At 33.8% G+C, this 22,161-nt stretch overlaps 1 protein-coding gene across 1 annotated transcript; it reads left to right on the top strand.

Annotated features, from left to right (window-relative positions):
- The first annotated feature begins 1,844 nt into the window (after nucleotides 1–1,844).
- Nucleotides 1,845–3,224, top strand: LOC111991606 (G-type lectin S-receptor-like serine/threonine-protein kinase At4g03230). The gene has a single exon (XM_065774351.1). The coding sequence runs from the start codon at nucleotides 1,845–1,847 to the stop codon at nucleotides 3,222–3,224; it is 1,380 nt and encodes a 459-aa protein (XP_065630423.1).
- Nucleotides 3,225–22,161: the final 18,937 nt, after the last annotated feature.

Raw genomic sequence — 22,161 nt, 5'->3', positions numbered from 1 at the left:
AATTACAGGTTTTTAGGCTTCACTTAACCGACGTTTTTTGGCCTGTTTAACTTTAGAATTAGGAATTTTGGTAAACTACAAAGTTGTAACCCTTTAAGTTAGCTTCCTCCTCCAACTTGAATCATCTCAATTGAACATCTGAACTGAAAGTTATGCTCCAAATACTAACTGGTGCGCAAACTAGAATCCTAATCCAAATTGGACTTGGACTTGGACTTGGGGCAAATTTCTTTTGATTCCTTGCTTCAATTGGTCTTGAATTTAATTGGGTTGACCTTCTTTGACTTCATCATGGCCCTTGTAAAACTAAAGTCCATTAGGTTTCTTCTTTGCATAAATTTAGTTATTTAATTTCATTATTCTACAAAAGACAAATTCACGCATTAAAATTTAATTAAGCACAAAATTGATTATTTAGCATTATTTCAAAACCAATTATAAAATTCATGAATTAACTCAAAATAAGTATGATAATACTCTCTAATAATAATATAAATATGTAAAATTAAGCTATTATCATAAATAAATTTAGTGAAACTTAAAAAATAGTTTTCTCAAAACAAATTTAAAAGGCAACAAAAATGTACACTCGTTTGAAGACTCGTTATTCGGCCTTTTGTCATCAAGGCATTTTTACTTACGTTTGGCTTACTCTTGGCGATTGGCTTACTCCTGGCGAGTGGTGAGCACAAGGTACTTAACAAAGTGCTCAACAAAATAGAGCTACTTCCCTTTAAGTTAGCTTTCTCATCCAACTTGAATCATTTCAATTGGACATTTGAGCTGAAAGTTATGCTCCAAAAAACTAATTCACTTATTTAATTTCATTATTCTACAAAAGACAAATTCAAGCATTAAAATTTAATTAAGCACAAAATTGATTATTTAGCATTATTCCAAAACCAATTATAAAATGCATGAATTAACTCAAAATAAGTATAATAATACTCTCTAATAATGATATAAATATGCAAAATTAAGTTATTATCAAAAATATATTTAGTGAAACTTAAAAAATAGTTTTCTCAAAACAAAATTAAAAGGCGACAAAAATGTACAATTGTTTGAAGACCCGTTATTCGGCCTTTTGTCATCAAGGCATTTTTACTTGCGTTTGGCTTACTCCTGGCGAGTGGTGAGCACAAGGTACTTAACAAAGTGCTCGACAAAATAGAGCTACTTCCCTCTTTTTCATAGAGGTAAAGATAAAGAAGTTATATGTATTCAATGAACTTTAAATTCCAATCATACCTTTAAATTGTGTTCTTTCAATCGGAAAAAGGGTCATTTGTACTATAGCTTAGTGGCGATATTATAGTTTTGTATTAGACTCCGTTTGGAAGCTAATGAAAGTTTCAGATTATTTTAGTTTTTTGCTTCTTTTTGGTACTATTTATGGGGTTCTGTTGCACGTTTTAGTATTATTCATGAGTTTCGTTGTACAATTCAGTTAGTTTTTAACTTTTTTATTTTTTACACACTTTTAACAAAAAAATTTCAATTTTAGCTAAATAAACTGTTCTCAAATAGACTCTTTGTATATTTTAGGATTAGGAACTGGAAATTGCAGTCGTGGAAATTAAAATGTTTACATCCCAAACGACGTGAAATGGGCTGAATATGCCAAAGTCTGCACAAACGTCTAAAATGCTAACGAACGCAGGAGGCGTTATAATCCACTGTGCACCTTCATCTATCATTCATGTTACGTTTACATTCAGACTGTTAGAGATGAAATACGCTGAATATGCCTAATATATCTCTAACACAGACAACAGAGAAACAATTCTATTTATATTGTTTATTTTTAATCATTAATATTTATGGTAAGCCAAAGGGAAAAAATGAGAACAAGCGCCAATATTAGGAGACGGTCTGCTAACTGCAGGCTGTCTTCCATGTTGATCTTGTACATGCCACTGTTGTGTTCCTTTTTTGCATGTTGCGAAGCTAGAGACACACTGAGGCAAGGAGAGGGGATTAGCGACAACGGAGAAACTCTGGTTTCGGCTGGAGGGAGGTTTGAATTTGGATTCTTTAGTCCTATTGGAAGCTCTGCCAACAAAAGATATGTTGGAATATGGTACCACGAGTGGGATAACCGAACAGTTGTATGGGTTGCCAACCGAAACTTCCCAATTATCAATGCCATTGGAGTTTTCAACGTTACAGAAGAGCTGGGGCTCAAGGTATTAGATACGACTGGAAAGGAATATTGGTCTGCAGATGTTTCAAGGTTATCATGTCCGTGTAACCGGACCGTGACTCTCACAAATTCGGGAAACTTGGTTTACGGAGATTATGGAGTGCTGAATAATATTCTGTGGGAGAGCTTTAACGCCTTAATTACTGATAGCTTTGGCACTTCAACTGATACACTTCTTCCAGGCATGGATGTGAATCAAGACACGACTTTGACTTCTTGGAACGGCTCTGATGACCCTGGAGAAGGGAGCTTTACGTTTTATCGTTACGGGGACGTAAATAAGATTTCCAAAGGAGGTAATAAATACTGTAATCACTTTAGTTCAGACCAAATGGTTGCTAAATTACGAAATCTTTCAAGGGATTTTACTGCAAGGATTGTGATGGATTTTAGTGGGAAGTTGGAGTATTGGAGATGGGATGTGAAAGGTATGAATTGGTCCTTGTTAATGGCAGAGCCGGGTAACAAATGTGCTTTGTATAACTATTGCGGAAACTATGGTGTTTGTAATCCAGACAATAACTTGGTGTGCAAATGTTTGCCGGGGTTCAAGCCCAATGCACCAGAGAAGTGGCATTCTGGAGATTTTTCAAATGGGTGCGCCGGAAACTCGATGTCATGTGGCGAAAACTATATGTTTTTTCCCGTATACGCAATGAGTTGGGACGATATCAATAGTAACTTAAAGAGAGTTCCAGTCAAAGACGAATCGGCTTGCAAAATGGAGTGTATTAAAAGCTGCGACTGCAGGTCTTATTCCTATGACAATGACACTAATACTTGCAATATTTTGACGCAAGATCCAGTTGATCTTCAAGAGTATGCCGAAGGTTACGACAGCCTTTTCGTCCACAGCATTTCCGTCCGTGTGGCTATATCTGATATAGGTACTAATCCTTTTCACATGGGTTTGCATGCTTTTACTGAGTTTTTAAAATTGCAACCACCTGCTGCTTTTCAGCAGGGTTTTGATTGTTTCACGTCCAATACTTTCCACCTCCTTTTACATCATAGTTAAAGTATGGATATTCTTTAACAGGTTTAGATTTTCTTACATTATCTCTTTTTTCACGTACACTTTTATGCAATAAATTATAGACATTTTTAAAATATCGATATTCCCGCATTGAATTATTGTAAAAAAAATATTTAACTTTCTTGAAAAATATGAATATTTACTAGTCCTGATAATCTGTGAAGTAGTTTATAATTATCTAGAAGTGCGAAATAATAATTAGCCATTTCACTAAAGTAGATGTAGAAATGACATTAGAAATATATAAGATGTCCTCAATAGAAAAAGGGGAGAAAGCTTTTTGATGTAGGACTAGGACAGTGCCACAATTGTTTAGAATCACCACCAAACACAAACAATTGTTCAAAATGAATTTTATTAATAAAAAAAATAGACTGACTACAATCGTCCAAAGTTTTATAGAGTTTCCAATAAATCAAGAGATAAAGATAGCATCCACGAAACCAATCTTAAATGAACTCAAATACTAATTTTTACCAGTCCAAATACTAAACTAATCCCCATCATAACTCAAACTAAATAAATAAAACTTAAAATGTGGAATGATCCAAAGAAAATTGAAAATAAAAATTTTCAAATAATTTATGGTTGTGCTCTTATATCACATTTTCCCCTTTATATTTGGGGTAGTTTATATTTCCTCTCCTAAACATTAAAATTGGGCTATTACCCCCTTAAATTTTGGAAGTGAGCAATAACTACCCCTACAATTACTCTCTCACTTGAACCCTAACAGAATCTTTTAATTTGTGAAATATTCTATTATGTAATGCTTAAAATACCCTAAAATCCTAAAAATACGTTAGTTCTATTTAACTTGACTGGTAAAGTTTTTTGTTATCAAATAAGAGATTTGAGTTAAAATCTTATTTACACCAAAAATCAATTGTTGTTTTGGTGATAATCATTATAACCAACTATTATCATAACCTATTGGTGATAAACTTGTTTACACCAAGGGCAAGGATATTTTTTAACTGAAATAAATAAATTAATAATGTCATATTGCTTTTATTTTTTAACTAATGAAACTTTGTGTACTTTGTAAATAAGTGAAATAATATATATTTTTTACTTTCTTTTTATATTAAAATTTTCATCTACTTATTTTATGAGCGAATTTCCCAAATGATGTTGAAACGCATCTCCCAATCCAAAAGTACGCTTTGCTTTTGATCTTGCAAGTTTTCATTTCCATTTCAAAGAACGGTTTTAGTAACTATAATAAGCAATCAATTACTAAAATAAGAAACAATGTGAACATAACATGGATAGTAAAATATTAGGGAGTAGGTTTAGAAACTAACCAAATATAAAGAAGTCTAAACTTTTATTCGGCATGTACTCATAAAGTAAAATTTTTTCAGTCCCTTTTATGCAATATCCATAGAGTTTGACAAGGTTTCGATGTTGAAGTCTTGCAATCAGTACCACTTCGTTCTTAAATTCTTGTAAACCTTGACTCGAGACCCTTGAAAGCCTCTTTACTGCAATTTCTTGACCATTTGGAAGTTTACCCTGAAACCGAAATTCCAATAAACAATATTACCATTAACCAAAAACTATTTCATGGTATGAACATTAATGACCAATAAATGTTGCTGAAATTACCTTGTAAACAGGCCCATAGCCTCCTTCTCCAAGCTTGTTTTCATTTGAGAAGTTATTTGTAGCAATTAGTATGCTTTCCAAATCAAAAAAGGAACATCTATGCCTTTTTCATCTTCTTCAGTGAACTCACTTGAGTCTATCAAATCTTGGACATGTCTTTCACTGTTTAACATCCTTTGTGCTCGATTTCTTTGATCAATGTTTCTATTTTCTAAATTCAAAAGATACTTCTATGTCTTAGTTCACATCTTAATCACATGGAAGAACTTATAAATATTTGTATTCATATTCAAATTGACAAAAACTATAAATTGTGCATAGCATGCGTTTTGTAAGGTAGTTACCTTGTCTCTTGGCTATGTTTCTATGCCATATGTAAACAGAACTAATGGCACAGAGAATACTCACACTAGTTATTCCAATAATCAGAAGCAATGTCACCCACTTTTCTGATGGCAAAGAATAGACAGGAAAGAAAAAACACTTTTCATACTTTATAAAATGAATGTGAACAAAAGCATCTTAAATCATATTTTGTTATCATGAACATGCGCAAATGATTGGCTTAAACGATGATAATTAGCAGGATTCAATTGATGTTGCTTTCATCAACTGTGTAATTATAATGTTATTGTTGTGGAAAATACAAACTTTGCAGTGACGTAGTTAGAACTCTTTTTTAGGGGCGACCTTTAGGAAAAAATGAAATTGTATATATGAAACTCAAATTACACATAAATGCGTGCGCAAGCAAGTGCGCACACATACACACAATATATACTATCTTTCATATAAAATTGAGTAAGTCATATATTATTGAGTAATGGCAAAACCTGTGAGTTTTATTTTTAAAAAATTGTTTAAATTGAACATTTATATGATATTTGTAATGTTAAGATCATTGAGTTTAATTTAATAATGTGTTATTAGATGATTTTGCTTTATTGAAACTTTTAATTTCTTGAACATTTAAATTGTTATTTTTGAAAAATAACGAACATTTATCATTCATAATACTAACAAACTTATGGAATACACTGGTTGCCTTGCATATATAAAAGTATTTGACCCACAAATAACAAAGAATACATCAATTAAAAATCATTTTAGGAAATACTATCATTCCAATCTATTTCTCGAAAAACTTAATTTTCTTTTAAATTGACATGTCATGTAAGATTGCACTCTAACTCTTTACTATCCCAAATCTCAACAAACTATATACTAGAAAATAAGAAAAAATAACAATAAATAAATTAAAACAAAAATTATTTTATTCAAGAAAATTATGATAACTAAGTATGTTAAACACACAAACCAAAAAGTGCATTGTTGGAATTTGGTTACAAAACCTAAAACTCAGACAATATTTTTATCACTCAAATCAAATAGGAACTTTATTTTAGAATTGGCATTGAAATTTCTTTAGCTAGTGCCTTAAGGAAAATTATATTAAAACCACTGAAGATTTGTTATGCACATTTTCATAAAAACAATGAATTTAAGAACTTTTATAAAATTTTATAATTTACTTATATCTTATTATTTTGTATGTGATATTACAATTTCTTAACATTTTTCAATTCCTTAAAAGACTTTTTGTTTTTATTAGGTGGGGTTCATATCTTTTTAGAGGCCAAACTCTGATAAATAGCATGACACTGTAAATTATTAAAAAGAATTTATAAATAACATGATATATATATATTGGGACTATGGGGCCATTGACCCCCTTAGTACCAATATAGCTCCATCCCTTACAAAACTATATATATAACATATAACATTTATTGCTTGGTATAAGCAATTTTTTGAATTTTAGGAAAGACCTCCCCCAACTTCTTTCTTTCTTTTTTTTTGTGAGAGAACTCCTAACTTCTAAGTTAGAATAAAAAGTGATTATTGGTAAGTAAATGAAAACTTTGGCAAAGCAGGATTTATTCTTACATAAAAGATATTATAATCTATATAGACAAAGTGAAATGGGGAGGGTCTATTTAAAGGGTAGGATTTAAATGAAATATATCAAGAATTTAAGGGGTAGGGTCTATTTTATGGTTCGTTTGATACCCGTAGATTTTTTTGTGATTATTATGGTTAGGTTTTGTTGGAATGATGTAGATTAAATGACTTTTGTATTGGGTCTTAAAGATTCCATGGTCAATTGAGTTGACAATATAATACTGTAGGATATAAAATAGGGACTTATACCACAAATTTTATAGAATTTAATATCTAAGTTAAATAGGCAAAGTCCTAACATTGTGGTAAAGAAGCAAAGCATCCATTAACACAATTTAGAAAGGAGAAATGCAAAGTAAAAAAATCACTGCTTCGGCAACAAGGCAAACGACATAGAATTCTAACCTTTTCTACATTTTAACATTGCGCCATCCCATCGATAGCTAAAGGTGCAAAGACACCTCCTCTTTCCATCTCTTGCGGATTTGCAAGTCGAATGTGACCAATCATTGCAATTTGCAGATGTATTACAAATAGGCTCCCGTGGTGGCTTCCAAACAATCTCAACCTCATCTGTAACTTCAGTACTAAAGTTTCTTGGACTAGTTAAATTAAATGGCAACGAATGGTTGAGCCGCGGATTTCCTCTGTCATTAACTTGGATTAAAAAGCTTCGTGTATCTGGATCAATACTAGCGACTCGATATGTGCCACTTGGTGCAATGAAACTAACCTGGCCTGAGGTAGTATTGCAATTGAAACTGAAGTAATTAGGATCACCACAACTTGGTCCAGTGCTCAATGGATAGGGGATCATGTTTATGCCGCAAGGCCCACAACTTTGTACAGCCGATTCTACAAATGTATCAAGTGTCAATAGCCATTAAATACATACGAGTCATAATTAGCCCCATTTAACATGATGAACTTCAAAGTTAAACTTGTGATTTGTCTAACTTAGTAGTACTGTTTTGAGCTTCCTGCATGTCAAATCCATAAATTTTTTTTTTTTCATGTGATTTGTCAAATCCATCTGTTGACACCTTGACAACTATCAGCAGATGGGTGAGAGATTATCTACTAACTGTATAAAAAGCGTGAGAAGGCCTAGAAGTAGTGTTTTGGTTTATTCAAGTGTGAGCCCAAAACGATACCGTTTCAATGATAAAACTGTTTAGTCAAACGTTTGTGTTGTCTTTTATGTTTTACGTGAATAAATGAAGAAAAACTCAAAAGCTTTCAAAATTATCTCCACCAACCACGTGGCCTATGCTATTTAAATTTTGTTTTTCTCTAAGCTTTCTTTTATTTCGTTACCTAGGCACCAGCCACATACACGTCCCAGCATTAATTAGAAGATATATATAAGCAAAAAAGTATCAATTCTAACTCTCAAAATTACACACATCAGGCAAGTTAAAAATGTGTAAATTTACAAAATTGTTACTTTACCTATATAAATTTATACTAATACTATTCACTTTGCATATAATTTTTTATTATTTCTTTACATATCCTGAAGCAGAAGGAAGATAGTTAATGGTGGTTATTGTGTGTGAAAAAATAGAAATAATTAAAAAATTAAGAAAAATTGATATTTTAATGTAATGCAGTGTAAAAAAGATAATATGATGTACATTATTTTGAAAAGTGATTATGTAAAATAAATAAATAAAAAGTAAGTTCTTATACTAAAATATACGACATTTTTTTGCACGAGCTGATGTGAATACTCCTACTATCTACTAACTATATAAAAAGAGCCAACGGATAACATCTTTATTTACGGTAAACATTTTGTTTGGTCTATATAGGGTCTGTTTAGGATCCGCTTATTTTGCTAAAACTAAATTTTTTTGGGCTAAAAGTACTGTAAATAAAAGTAAAAGTTAGCTAAAATAGTACTGTGAGACTAATGAATAGTATCAAAAAGTGGCATGGACAAAAGGCAGGGTAAATAACATCTAATTGGCACAAAATTTAACATGCATATGTGTTAAGAATATAAAGAACATGCAATTCAATGATTAAGATTTCAAAAATATATAATCATATTAATTATTTTAGTAAAAGTTGTAGCCATTGGCTTATGGGTACAATCAAGTTTGTAACTATATTTTGTCCATATCTAAAATACATCAATCTATACCATATCTATATAATATAAAAGTTGAAGTATAACATTTAATGTTGTTAAGCTTCTGTTACGCAAATTTATTTGCCACATAATCATCTTTTTCTTATTTATTTTTTAATCCTATTTTTTTGACAATAATATATATTTATATATATATATATTGATTTTACACATTCATATTGGGGTGATTTTAAATTTAGATAAAACTTCGCTTTTATATATTCACCTACTTTAATTTAGATGTTCATAACTAAAAAAAAAAAAAAAAAAAAAAAAAAAAAAAAGATGGTCATAACTAAACAATGAAATTAATAAAGAATCAAGATTAAAAAAAAACATTATCTATATTATATAAAATAATGGAAACCTTGCAATAAATTTTACAAGACGCCTCTATTGCACCACGTCATTAATATCCTTCCTTACTCTTTTTTTTTTTTTTTTGTGTGTGTGTGTGTGGCAATTTTCAATTGATTCAACCTTTAATCTTTTCCAACTATTGTCTTCTTTGTTCAATCTCTAATCTTCTCCAATCATTGCCTTCTTAAATTTTCATCTGATTATCTTTATGGATTTTTAAATTTTCTCCATTTTATCTTTCTTAGGTTCTAATGTTTCTCTTTGTTTAAACTCTCATCTACTTCAACCTTTTCTTTTCTATCTTAATTTTCATGTAAATTTCTTTTTACTTCCTTTCGACCTCTCTTCTATATTCCTTCCAAGTTGTCCATGAAAAAAGAGTCGATACTCTCTTTCTTCGTTTTGCTTCTTTTGGTGGATTCTTTATTGTTTCAATAACCTTTTTTTACCACTAATGGTTCTTTTTGTTTTCTTGATTTATTTTCAAATCACATTTAGGTACATAGGCTTTTATGCATATTTAGGTGTGTTGGTATTTCTATTTCTAATCACGGGTTCTTTCTTTCATCCCATTGATATGATTTGATTTAAATTAATAATTACTTGCTTTGCAAGTTAGAATTTGAGTTTTTTTAGTGACCCATTTAGATATTAAACTATGAGACTTTACTATGTGTTGTTTATTCTTTAATCTTTTTGGGTGAACAAAATTATAGTTTTGTTAAATAAAGTACTTTCAATTGTTGTATTAGAAGTATTTTATAAGGACACTTATTTAGACAAAGCAAAGTCTAGTCAAACTAAAATAATTAGATAAGTGATATATTTTAGCTTTTGCAATTGTATTTTCAATATTATTTTTATTATATTCAAAATGATGCATATATAAACTTAGTTATGAGATTTTGCTAATAACTGTTTATTTGATAATATTTTTGGGTGGACGATGTAGCTTTTGTCGAGAAAATAATCTTAATAGATTACCAACAACAAATTATTTTCATAATTGGTCTAGCTAATCATTGTTGGACAACAATTGATATCATTTTGTTTGTTTGCAAAGCATCTCTATATGAGTATGTTTTGATTATATATATATATAAAGAGAAAATTCGCTCATAAAATAAGTAGANCATCAACTTAAAAAAAAATCCCTACACTGAAAGACTCTAATCTCAAATTCTCTCACTCTCTTCACGCTCAATGGATGAATCTCTCACTGTCCACTGTCCATGGCCGGAGCTCACTCGCCCTTCATCTTGAGGTAGAAGACCTTGGAGTCGCCGGTGGCGGCGGAGGGGATGAGTCTGGTGTCAAGGAGCTTGAGGATTCCGTCATGGACACGTGGTCCTCGTTGCCACGGCTCTCCTCCTTCTGCCCCATCGAGGAGATGATGCGCCACGATGCTCGCCTTGCGCCGATCTTGTTCTTGTACGCCACGGAGAGAAGGTTTCGCTCCTCGACGGTGAGCTCCTCGATCTCCACTGCCGCCGAGACCTTCTCCATGAACTCCGCCATCTCCTCGTACCACTGGGCTTGCTCGAAAAGCTTCGCCATCTACACGTTCTCTTCGCTAGCCGAGGGTGTCACTGCCATTGTTTTTGATTGGTGGTCTGATCTGTTCATGTGGGTTTCGGATTGCAGGATCGGTGGCTTGATCGGTGGGTTTCTGATCTGTTCACTTGTTGCTGGGTTTGTCTTTTTTCATGTGGATTTGATGATTTTTCTGGGTTTATGGGTTTGATTTGTTGGAGGTTTCGGTAGAGGATAGGGATTTTGTATGTATTTTAAGCATTGGTTTATTAAATGTGAGTTATTTTAGTGTTTGTTTTGAAAGAAAATCTTGATTTTCTGGGGAAAATGTTGATGATTGTTCAAAGAAAATTTATGAGGTTGGTTGGGTTTGTTGTTATTGTGAGCCGAATTGGCTGGGTTTGTGTGTGATTGTTTCATAATAAAATTTCTGGTTTTAGGTGGAAAGAAAATGTTGTGATAAAAATCTTAGGCATCGGCTTTTTAGATGTGAATTTTTTCAGTGTTTGGTGAAATTTTCTGGGAAAGATGTTAAATGCCCAGGAATTTTGTGTTCTTGAGTTCTTGTGATCTGGGTTCATGTTCTTGAGTTCTTGTGTATTCCCGTTCAAATCTGAAACTATGTATTTTTATGTTTTTAATTTTTTTTTAAATTGATAAATTAATTTTTTTAAATTAGACGATGACGTGGCATGCTGACGTGGTTTTTTATTATTATTTTATTAGCCACATCAGCATCTAGTCAGCAAACAGTGCATTTCGTTTGCCACGTATACATTTTCTGTTACTGGGGTGACGGCAGGGACCAAAATAAAAACGATTTTCTGAAATCAGGGATTGACCTAGGAGCTAAATCAATTTAGGGACCAAATTGAGAATAGGTCCAAAATATAAGGACCAAAAGTGCATTTTCGCCAAAAAAAAATTACTCACAAGTAAAAACAGGGGCAAAGGTATATACAAGCCGGGGGCTATGACCACCCCCCCCCCCCCCCCCACAAAACTTTTTAAGAAATGTTAATAAGAAAACATTATATTTCTCTTTGTGGGTGCACAAAAAACTTTGCATGAGTAATTAAGAGATACAAAACTCATGAGAATCTTTACCATGCATCATCGTCCTTCTAGAGTATTCGTTAATACATTATTTGATTCTGGTTGATCAGAAGAAGTTGCCTTGGAATGGTCTCTCCCAATGAAAAAGGCTGCTCGTTTGGGAGTCGGAAGGTTCACAGTTTCAATATCAAGCATCTTGATAACATTCATCATAGTAGGGCGATCACCTGGATTCTCTTGTACGCATAATAGGCCAATATTTGCACACTTGACAAATTGATTTGCAATACAAGTATCTTGTAGGGTCTCGTCCATTAAATCCAAAACCTTTTTGTCTGTCCACAGTCTCCATGCCTGTGACAATAAAATGGTATGAATAAAAAATGACCAAAGCGTAGAATGATCCTATAATTAAGAAAATTATGCACACTTACATAACCTAGAAGGCTCATTGCTTGTTCTGACTGATAAAAACTTGTGTTCTTTTTCCACTTATAATCTCAAGTAGAACAACTCCAAAACTGAAAACATCAGATTTGACTGAAAAAATTCCTTCTAATGCATACTCCGGGGAGATATAACCACTGCATTGCAATGGTCATAATAAATTATAATATTAGCAAGGAAATTATGGGAATATTCTCTAAATAATGTTTTAGGATTTAAGATTTTCAAAATGTTTTTTGATAGATAAGATATGCCATAATATGTAGTAACATAAACAACTGACTACAATAATCATGTTGTTTGTAAGAAACATACTGTGTTCCAACTATTTTAGTTGTGTTTGCCTCAGTTTGTGTGCCACCAACAATCCTCGCCAATCCAAAATCAGATATTTTGGGTTCATTTCTGATCTAGAAGAATGTTACTGGTTTTCAAATCTCTATGAATGACCCTTAATCTAGAGTCGTGGTGAAGCTAAAGAAGTCCTCGAGCGATTCCCCAAATGATGTTGAAACGCATCTCCCAATCCAAAAGTACGCTTTGCTTTTGATCTTGCAAGTTTTCATTTCCATTTCAAAGAACGGTTTTAGTAACTATAATAAGCAATCAATTACTAAAATAAGAAACAATGTGAACATAACATGGATAGTAAAATATTAGGGAGTAGGTTTAGAAACTAACCAAATATAAAGAAGTCTAAACTTTTATTCGGCATGTACTCATAAAGTAAAATTTTTTCAGTCCCTTTTATGCAATATCCATAGAGTTTGACAAGGTTTCGATGTTGAAGTCTTGCAATCAGTACCACTTCGTTCTTAAATTCTTGTAAACCTTGACTCGAGACCCTTGAAAGCCTCTTTACTGCAATTTCTTGACCATTTGGAAGTTTACCCTGAAACCGAAATTCCAATAAACAATATTACCATTAACCAAAAACTATTTCATGGTATGAACATTAATGACCAATAAATGTTGCTGAAATTACCTTGTAAACAGGCCCATAGCCTCCTTCTCCAAGCTTGTTTTCATTTGAGAAGTTATTTGTAGCAATTAGTATGCTTTCCAAATCAAAAAAAGGAACATCTATGCCTTTTTCATCTTCTTCAGTGAACTCACTTGAGTCTATCAAATCTTGGACATGTCTTTCACTGTTTAACATCCTTTGTGCTCGATTTCTTTGATCAATGTTTCTATTTTCTAAATTCAAAAGATACTTCTATGTCTTAGTTCACATCTTAATCACATGGAAGAACTTATAAATATTTGTATTCATATTCAAATTGACAAAAACTATAAATTGTGCATAGCATGCGTTTTGTAAGGTAGTTACCTTGTCTCTTGGCTATGTTTCTATGCCATATGTAAACAGAACTAATGGCACAGAGAATACTCACACTAGTTATTCCAATAATCAGAAGCAATGTCACCCACTTTTCTGATGGCAAAGAATAGACAGGAAAGAAAAAACACTTTTCATACTTTATAAAATGAATGTGAACAAAAGCATCTTAAATCATATTTTGTTATCATGAACATGCGCAAATGATTGGCTTAAACGATGATAATTAGCAGGATTCAATTGATGTTGCTTTCATCAACTGTGTAATTATAATGTTATTGTTGTGGAAAATACAAACTTTGCAGTGACGTAGTTAGAACTCTTTTTTAGGGGCGACCTTTAGGGAAAAAATGAAATTGTATATATGAAACTCAAATTACACATAAATGCGTGCGCAAGCAAGTGCGCACACATACACACAATATATACTATCTTTCATATAAAATTGAGTAAGTCATATATTATTGAGTAATGGCAAAACCTGTGAGTTTTATTTTTAAAAAAATTTTAAATTGAACATTTATATGATATTTGTAATGTTAAGATCATTGAGTTTAATTTAATAATGTGTTATTAGATGATTTTGCTTTATTGAAACTTTTAATTTCTTGAACATTTAAATTGTTATTTTTGAAAAATAACGAACATTTATCATTCATAATACTAACAAACTTATGGAATACACTGGTTGCCTTGCATATATAAAAGTATTTGACCCACAAATAACAAAGAATACATCAATTAAAAATCATTTTAGGAATACTATCATTCCAATCTATTTCTCGAAAAACTTAATTTTCTTTTAAATTGACATGTCATGTAAGATTGCACTCTAACTCTTTACTATCCCAAATCTCAACAAACTATATACTAGAAAATAAGAAAAAAATAACAATAAATAAATTAAACAAAAAAATTATTTTATTCAAGAAAATTATGATAACTAAGTATGTTAAACACACAAACCAAAAAGTGCATTGTTGGAATTTGGTTACAAAACCTAAAACTCAGACAATATTTTTATCACTCAAATCAAATAGGAACTTTATTTTAGAATTGGCATTGAAATTTCTTTAGCTAGTGCCTTAAGGAAAATTATATTAAAACCACTGAAGATTTGTTATGCACATTTTCATAAAAACAGAAGTTAAAGAAAAATAAAAACAAAATTAAAAAAATTAAAAAGATAAAATGATTTCTAATTTTTTAAGAAATGATTTTTAAATTGATAAATTAATTTTTTTTAAATTAGACGATGACATGGCATGCTGAGGTGGTTTTTTTATTATTATTTTATTAGCCACATCAGCATCTAGTCAGCAAACAGTGCATTCCGTTTGCCACGTATACATTTTCTGTTACTGGGGTGACGGCAGGGACCAAAATAAAAACGATTTTCTGAAATCAGGGATTGACCTAGGAGATAAATCAATTTAGGGACCAAATTGAGAATAGGTCCAAAATGTAGGGACCAAAAGTGCATTTTCGCCTTTTTTTTTTTTATTGTCTTATAATCTCTCTATATTATAAAGTTTTAATTATTTTGTTATTTTAAGTAGAATTAATAAATTTAGCACTTTCCTTTTAGAAATACGGAAAATATGGACCTTGATATGATGATATTGACATGTACATGTGGTCTTACCAAGGGAGTCATTACTATACTGGAAGCTGCTTCAGTCTAGTCAGGAAAATGAAATATTTCGGTATCATTTAATACCAATGTACTATTTTGGGATTACCGCTAATTTGATATAATTATATATAAAATTTATATATATATATATATATATTTATTGAAAGCTCAAAAATGTATTGAAAACAAGAGCTGTTTAGACCCTCAAATAAAAGTTACGGCTCAATAGATTTTATACTAACTTAATACTAAGTGCGGAATAGTGTAAATGTCAGTGAATAAACAAACAAGCTATTTTAATTCATAAATATAGTAACATAGTAGTAAAATGGAATGTAAAAGAGTAAGGAAGAAAGATACAAACACAAAATAACACATCGATGTGTTATTGAAGAGTAAATCGAAGAACTCGGTGACAAACCTCTCTGCCGCCCTTCAAGCGGTAATCGATTCACTAGATAATCAGTTGGGATACATGGATTAGCAAAAGACCCTCCAAGCCTAATTTACCCGATGTACCTAAGCACCTACTCTAACAAGGTTTCTCGAAACCATGTCTTGCCTAACTCTCTGGATCCCGCAACAAATTCCATGTTGCATCTGTCATCCTTGTCTTCGTCCAATACTTTCCAGCAGCACCAAAACCTCACTTGACACTCTAAAAGGGTGTGGTAAGTGTTTGGGCTAACAACTTCTCAATGGTATGGAAATGGAGAGGTAGGAGTTGAGGAAATTTCACAAGCAAATGTGTAGAGGATTGTGGGTACAACAATCTCTAACTCTCAAGGTGTTTGGTTAGTGTTTTCTCTTAAAAGCACTCCTTAACATTTGTAGGTAATGTGGGTATAAATAGTGTAGGCATAGAAAGTGTGTATCAGAATTGACAGTCTGGCAAAACAGAATGTCTTGCGAGTGTCTCGTGGGAAGGCCTTACCTGCGAGCTACTTACCTGCGAGACACTCGCGAAACACAACTGTTGCCATCTGTCCTGATTCTTCGCATTCTAGTCATGTGCAGGGCACATGGCTCACTTTGCGAGATGCGTAGTCGCGATCTACTCGCGAGAATTCCTCATTCTTCAATTGCTTGAGTCTTTACACTCTCTCTTTCTATTACACAACCCTTACAATTAAATCCCACAATAAATACAGGGTACAAAAAATTGAATGAAATCACAACCAAATTTGGCACGGAAGAAAAGCCAACAAAACACATAGTTGTAAATCACAACTCTACAATCTCTTCATTTGGCTATTTCATGACAAAACCCCTAAAACGGGCTCTAAACTTAAACGTAAGTTTGGGAACAATGGCAAAACTCACTCATACCTAATCTAGATGCTGTGAGGCACTTTCACATGTATACCTGTAACCTGAAACATTTGCACACAAACAAAAACTTTCATTAAGCTTATGACAAGTTGAACACAAGGTACGTACATGAGCAAGTAAAATGCGATCAAGTTTGTAAACACTATAAAACATGTAAGCATATCTTGATCATACAAAAACAGTCATTAAAGAGTGACTACAATGAACATTTAGCTAGTAAATGCTCATCCGGACACACAATGCAATTAAGAACAATCACAAGGATCAATTGCATGTCCAACACTCAACCAATGCAAAATACACGAAGTATTAGCATCTAGGATACAAGATCTTACTAGGATACAAGATCTTACTAGGGTACAAGAGTGAGGTACTTAAGACATATTAATAATATCTTAAAAGTACAAAAAAATGCTACAAAGCATTGAGATAAACTCAACTGAATATTAAACTGAAATAAGAACAGAGTATTAAAGCTTTAAACAAAAACAATAAAGACAATAAACAAACAACAACTTCAAACTTCTCCTCCCCCTATCACTACACTCCCCCTATCAACGACATCATCTCCCCCTTTTTGTCATGGAGTAGCTAGTCTCCATGTTCTTCTAGCTTCCTTTGAATTTGGTCCATCTGAATTTGGAGAGAAGTGAACTTTGTGTCGAAGCGAATGTGCTGGGAGTGCATGATGGTAGCTAATCCAAATATTTTGGTATTAATTTCTTGAAGTACAGCCATGATGTTGTCTAGCTATTCATCATAGGCATGGGAGGTAGAGGTTGAACTTCCCAGAGCAGCATGAGTTTCTTGCTTGGTACTCTTCTTAGTGTGACTCATACTTACATGGAGAGTACAAATGTTAATCGAACTTGACCTTGGATATGGGCGCTCATTTTCCAAGGGATGGACACCATTGAGCTTCAAAATCCTTGAGATAAGGCGACAAAAAGGAATACAATTCCTTGAGGCAGTCCAGTCAATCATCTTTGCCAGAATGTGAAAGATATGAGAACACACATCAATCTCTTCGTCAGTGATTAGATCATGTAAGAATAATGCTCGACCGAGATTCATGTAACCGATGCTAAACAGAGGATAGAGGTTGCTAGACATGATCATTGTGAGCAGCCTTAATTCGGGAGAAAGAGATGCTACACTTATTGACTTCCCATTGGAGGAGAATTCCAAATTAGCTCCTAAAGCTTCCCTTAGAACCTCCTTATCCGGATTCAGTTCATCATATATCGATGGGATAGGTAATATTGGCCTGTTGATGTGTAGAATATCAGCCAAGTAGACGGGTCTAACTGAGAACCGCTTACCTCTCACCCATCACTTGATTTCCTCTCCTTCAACAATGGCATTGGCATAAAATTCTTTCACCAAGTTTTCGTATGCATCCTCAAGATTTGAGAGAAGAAAATTTCAATCCTTGGTGGCAAACCATATGGGAATATTGGTGTCTAGGAGAGATGGCTGATCAACGGCCCTTTCAACCAGTAATGGAGCATCTCGAAAGTAGTTTGTATAGGTCTAAAATGCAGCATAAGATCTGAACAAGTCAGGGTCATACACTCCCGTTGAAAAACAAGTCCTCTTTGACCTCGGTGACGGGTCATCAACATCAATTACCAGCTCTTTCCCTTTGTTGCTGCCTTCTTTCACAACTGAGCTTTTAAACGGAGAGATCTGCAAATTTACACAGAGAACTTTTGGAGAAGCTTGCCAAACAGGTGGTGAATACATCAATCATTTTCATCACATCCATCACACCGGAATCACCATCTCGACCTCTTGATTGCTCAACAGCCCAATTCCGTTTGTCATTTCTTGGTCCTCTTGACCTATGATCACTTGCATTCTTCAATGCCCTCAACTTATGACAATTTGGTCTGGTGTGTCCTTGAAGTCCACAGTGATGACAAAATGTTGAATTCTTGGACCTCTTTGTGATTTTGGAAGTGATTTCCCTTTGACTTCAGACCTACCCACTAATTGGTTACGAGGCTTATTCAACACCCTTTGGTCAGCCACATTTCTATTCTTCTCCGGCTTTACTTTGTCAGCCTTCGTGGTAGCTACAATTGGCTCCTTGGCTTTTACAAACTTCACTTCTTTGGTTATATTGACAGCTGAACTACTTTTTCCAGTATATCCCAATCCGGTTTTGTCGGAGAAAGGTTTTTGATGAGAAAGGACTTCATCAAGCTTCTTGGAGGAGACTCGCTTTACTTTTACATTGGCTTGAACCACCTCAAGCTCAAGGAATTTTATCTTTGAGTAGGCTTCGGTCAGCTCTCCATTCAATGTCTCTATTTCACATTTGGCTTCCTTATATCGCACTAGGAGACTTCTATAGTCCTCCTCTGCCTTCTTCATCTTTTTAACTACTACCTTGGCCACCCTTGTATATTCTCCTGACTTCTCAAGGAGGGAATTGTAGTTTTCTTGAAGTCCCACTATACTTTCATATTCTTCAACATCAGATTCTTCAACTACTCCCATTGACTCTACTTTATTATGTTCCCCGAGCTCTTCCACTAGCAAGCTCAAGTCCTCCGAGGACTCAACATGAACAATAGTCATAAATGGGGAGTAATTCCCTTCTCCATCACAGCTCTCTTCCGAATCTGAATTGGAAGAATTCGAATCACTAAGTGTTGTCGCATACGTCTTGCCCTTCCCTCTTAGATAGTTAGGACACTCCTTCTTGAGATGTCCATGACCATTGCTCTGAACAATTTTAGACCCCTTAACCTAATTAGATTAACCTAGTCAATTAGCCAAGTGATTAACTTAGTCAAATTGTTCAAGCCTAGGTTAACAAATCAAAAAATCATATTAATTATATAAAGCAGCGAAAAAGTAAATAACACAATGATATGATGACCCAGAAAACCACACGGTAAAAACCTAGGGAGGATTTGACTTAGCTATCCTCAAGGTAAACTTGAATCCACTATATGAAAGAATCAAAGTTCATACAAAAGGACTTACAAGCACCCACGCTCGACTTCCTAATGCTACCCACCAGTAGAACTTACTGACACGACCACGTGCAAGCTCTGAATCCACGGACTCCTTCTTTCTTAGATTCTCCACCAGATACAAGCACCTATGCTTGTTTTTTTTTAAGATTCAATGGCAACAACTGAGTTGATCATCAAGGTGTTGATAATATCTCTACCTTGAAAACCCTAAGTTTATGTGAAGGAAATCTCCTCAAGGATCTCACAAAAGATTCACACAAACTGCAAAATATGAGCAACAATACACCCAGAGCAACTCTAAAAAACGTGGCTAGGGTTTTGCCTTATATACTAGGACAAAAACATAAAAACCAAAACATTTAATGAGATAGGGCTGAGTTGGAAATTCTGTAGAAAAAACATTTTGGCCGACTTTCGATCGATCGAGTCTATCCTTGGATTGATCGAGCCAGGCCGAAATGCACCAATACATCTGCAGCCTCTCGATTCCAACTTTACATGAATTACACAACTTTGAGCAAGCCTAAAACAAGAATAAACATATTGTTTTGATCATGGTTTGCCAATATTACACATTAGAGTTCTAAATACATCAAATGCTAAGTCTTTAGAACCTAACAAACTCTCCCTTTGGCAATCCGTGACAAAACTCAAATTAAAAGCTCAAAGTTTACAAATAAAAGCATTTTACAAAAATAATGCTCATAAACACAAATTCTAACTACTATCCATCAGTTGCAAGAGTAGACAACAGCTCAATTGAATCAACCTGTATATTCTTGAAACACTCAACAAATGCATAAACGCATGTGTGACAGAAAAACAGTAAATCAACAGATATGTAAACTAAATCTCCCCTTAAGTTAGATACAACAAAAATAAAACATTCTTGCATGTTTCACACAACACATAATAAAGACATATATCAATGAATAACTCATAAATATAAATCAATAAGCAGTGAACACAAGAAACAAGAATCATATATATCAAAATCAATGTAACTCCCCCTAACATGAATAGCCCCAAAAAAATGATATACAAAGTGAAACACCTAAATAAAATCTAATATCTCCACTAGCTCCGTAAAATAAAAGAAATACTCCCCCTATCTACAAAAACTCCTCTACAAGTGACAAAACTCTACTCCCCCTTTTTGTGACGAAATGCCAAAGGACAATCACACGCCATCATCAAAAGGAGGTGGTAAGGGTGAACGAAGATGCACTAAGTCAGCTCGCAAAGCACATACCTCATCAAGCAAATCCACCAAAACTTGACCATGAGCCGCTTGAACGGTCAGGACAGTCTCCAAGGTACGACATATATCAAAGTCATCTGAAGGACCGAATGAGGTGGAGGAAAATCAGCAGCAGCAGCATCACCAACAGGATTAGCAACATCCTCACCAGCAGGACCTGTAGAAGAAGAAGGAGGAGGTGCGCTACCAGAAGGCTCAGACCTAGGGTGTTTAGAGCTAACTTGAAGATGAGTAGCCCTCTGTCTAAGAAAAGACACACCTATGGGAGCAATAACATGTACGAGCTCAGAGGAAGGAAAACCATCTAGACTAAGATATAACAAAATCCTATGAATAAAAATAGGATGGACAAGAGCATGAGAAGAAGATGAACTCCTATAAACTTCGTTCAAAGAACGAAAACACAAGTGAGGAAAACTAATAGGAGCATCAGTAACAAGAGCGTACAAAAAGACACACCGCTCAAGAGGAATGGTGTGAAGATGAGAAATGGGCCAAATAGAATGACATGCTATCCTAAAGAAGAGATAATGCAACTCAGATAGCTCAACAATGGTGATCTGAGGATCAGAACCCCACTGGATAGAAGACCCAATGATGTATGACATGACATCACTCAAAAGAGGAGACTCATCATAAGGGAAGACAGGGTGCTGGACCAAGGGTACCCCTAGAGTATCAGTCACTACAGTAGGAGTGATGGTGTACTCTACATCTTGTATCCAACTCTTTACTAAAGTGTTGGAATTATAGATGCGGATAGAGATGTTTGAAAAGAACTCTCTAATCAGGGTAGCAGGAGGAGGAGGATCAGAAATATTCAACAGAGGTAACCAGCCCCGACGCTCAAAATTTGCCCTAATGGCAGGATCAAGCTCATCTAACACAACAGAACGCTCAGCCCAAATCTTTCTCCTAAGGTTCAATGTATCAAAAATCTCTTGGTTTTTCTCACTAAGAAACTTCTCACAATCAAAAGAAGACGGGGGAGGTGAAGGTGAGGGGACAGACCTATGAGCTCTAGTCTTCCTAGGCATGATGCTAAGGAAAGGACAAAGACACAAAGATAGAACCAAAAGATCAAAAAAGCACAAACCAAGGGCAAACTACAAGTTAGCATAAAAAAATATAGAACAAAAATCTATATGATGCATGATCAATTACAATGTCATGATGCATGTTCTAATGCAGTAAAACTAAGTTCAATTTAAGCTCAATTTCACAAAATTGGCTTGAGCACAGAGTTTTTAATAAA

The sequence above is a fragment of the Quercus suber genome, unplaced genomic scaffold (assembly GCF_002906115.3).
Source record: "Quercus suber isolate HL8 unplaced genomic scaffold, Cork oak 2.0 scaffold_91, whole genome shotgun sequence".
Classification (NCBI taxonomy): Eukaryota; Viridiplantae; Streptophyta; class Magnoliopsida; order Fagales; family Fagaceae; genus Quercus; species Quercus suber.
Note: the sequence above shows the minus strand (reverse complement) of the source record. Positions and strands in the feature narration are given on the sequence as shown.

Excerpts from the sequence above, each read along its gene's own strand:
- LOC111991606 (XM_065774351.1), top strand. The coding sequence starts at position 1,845 with ATGAGAACAAGCGCCAATATTAGGAGACGGTCTGCTAACTGCAGGCTG.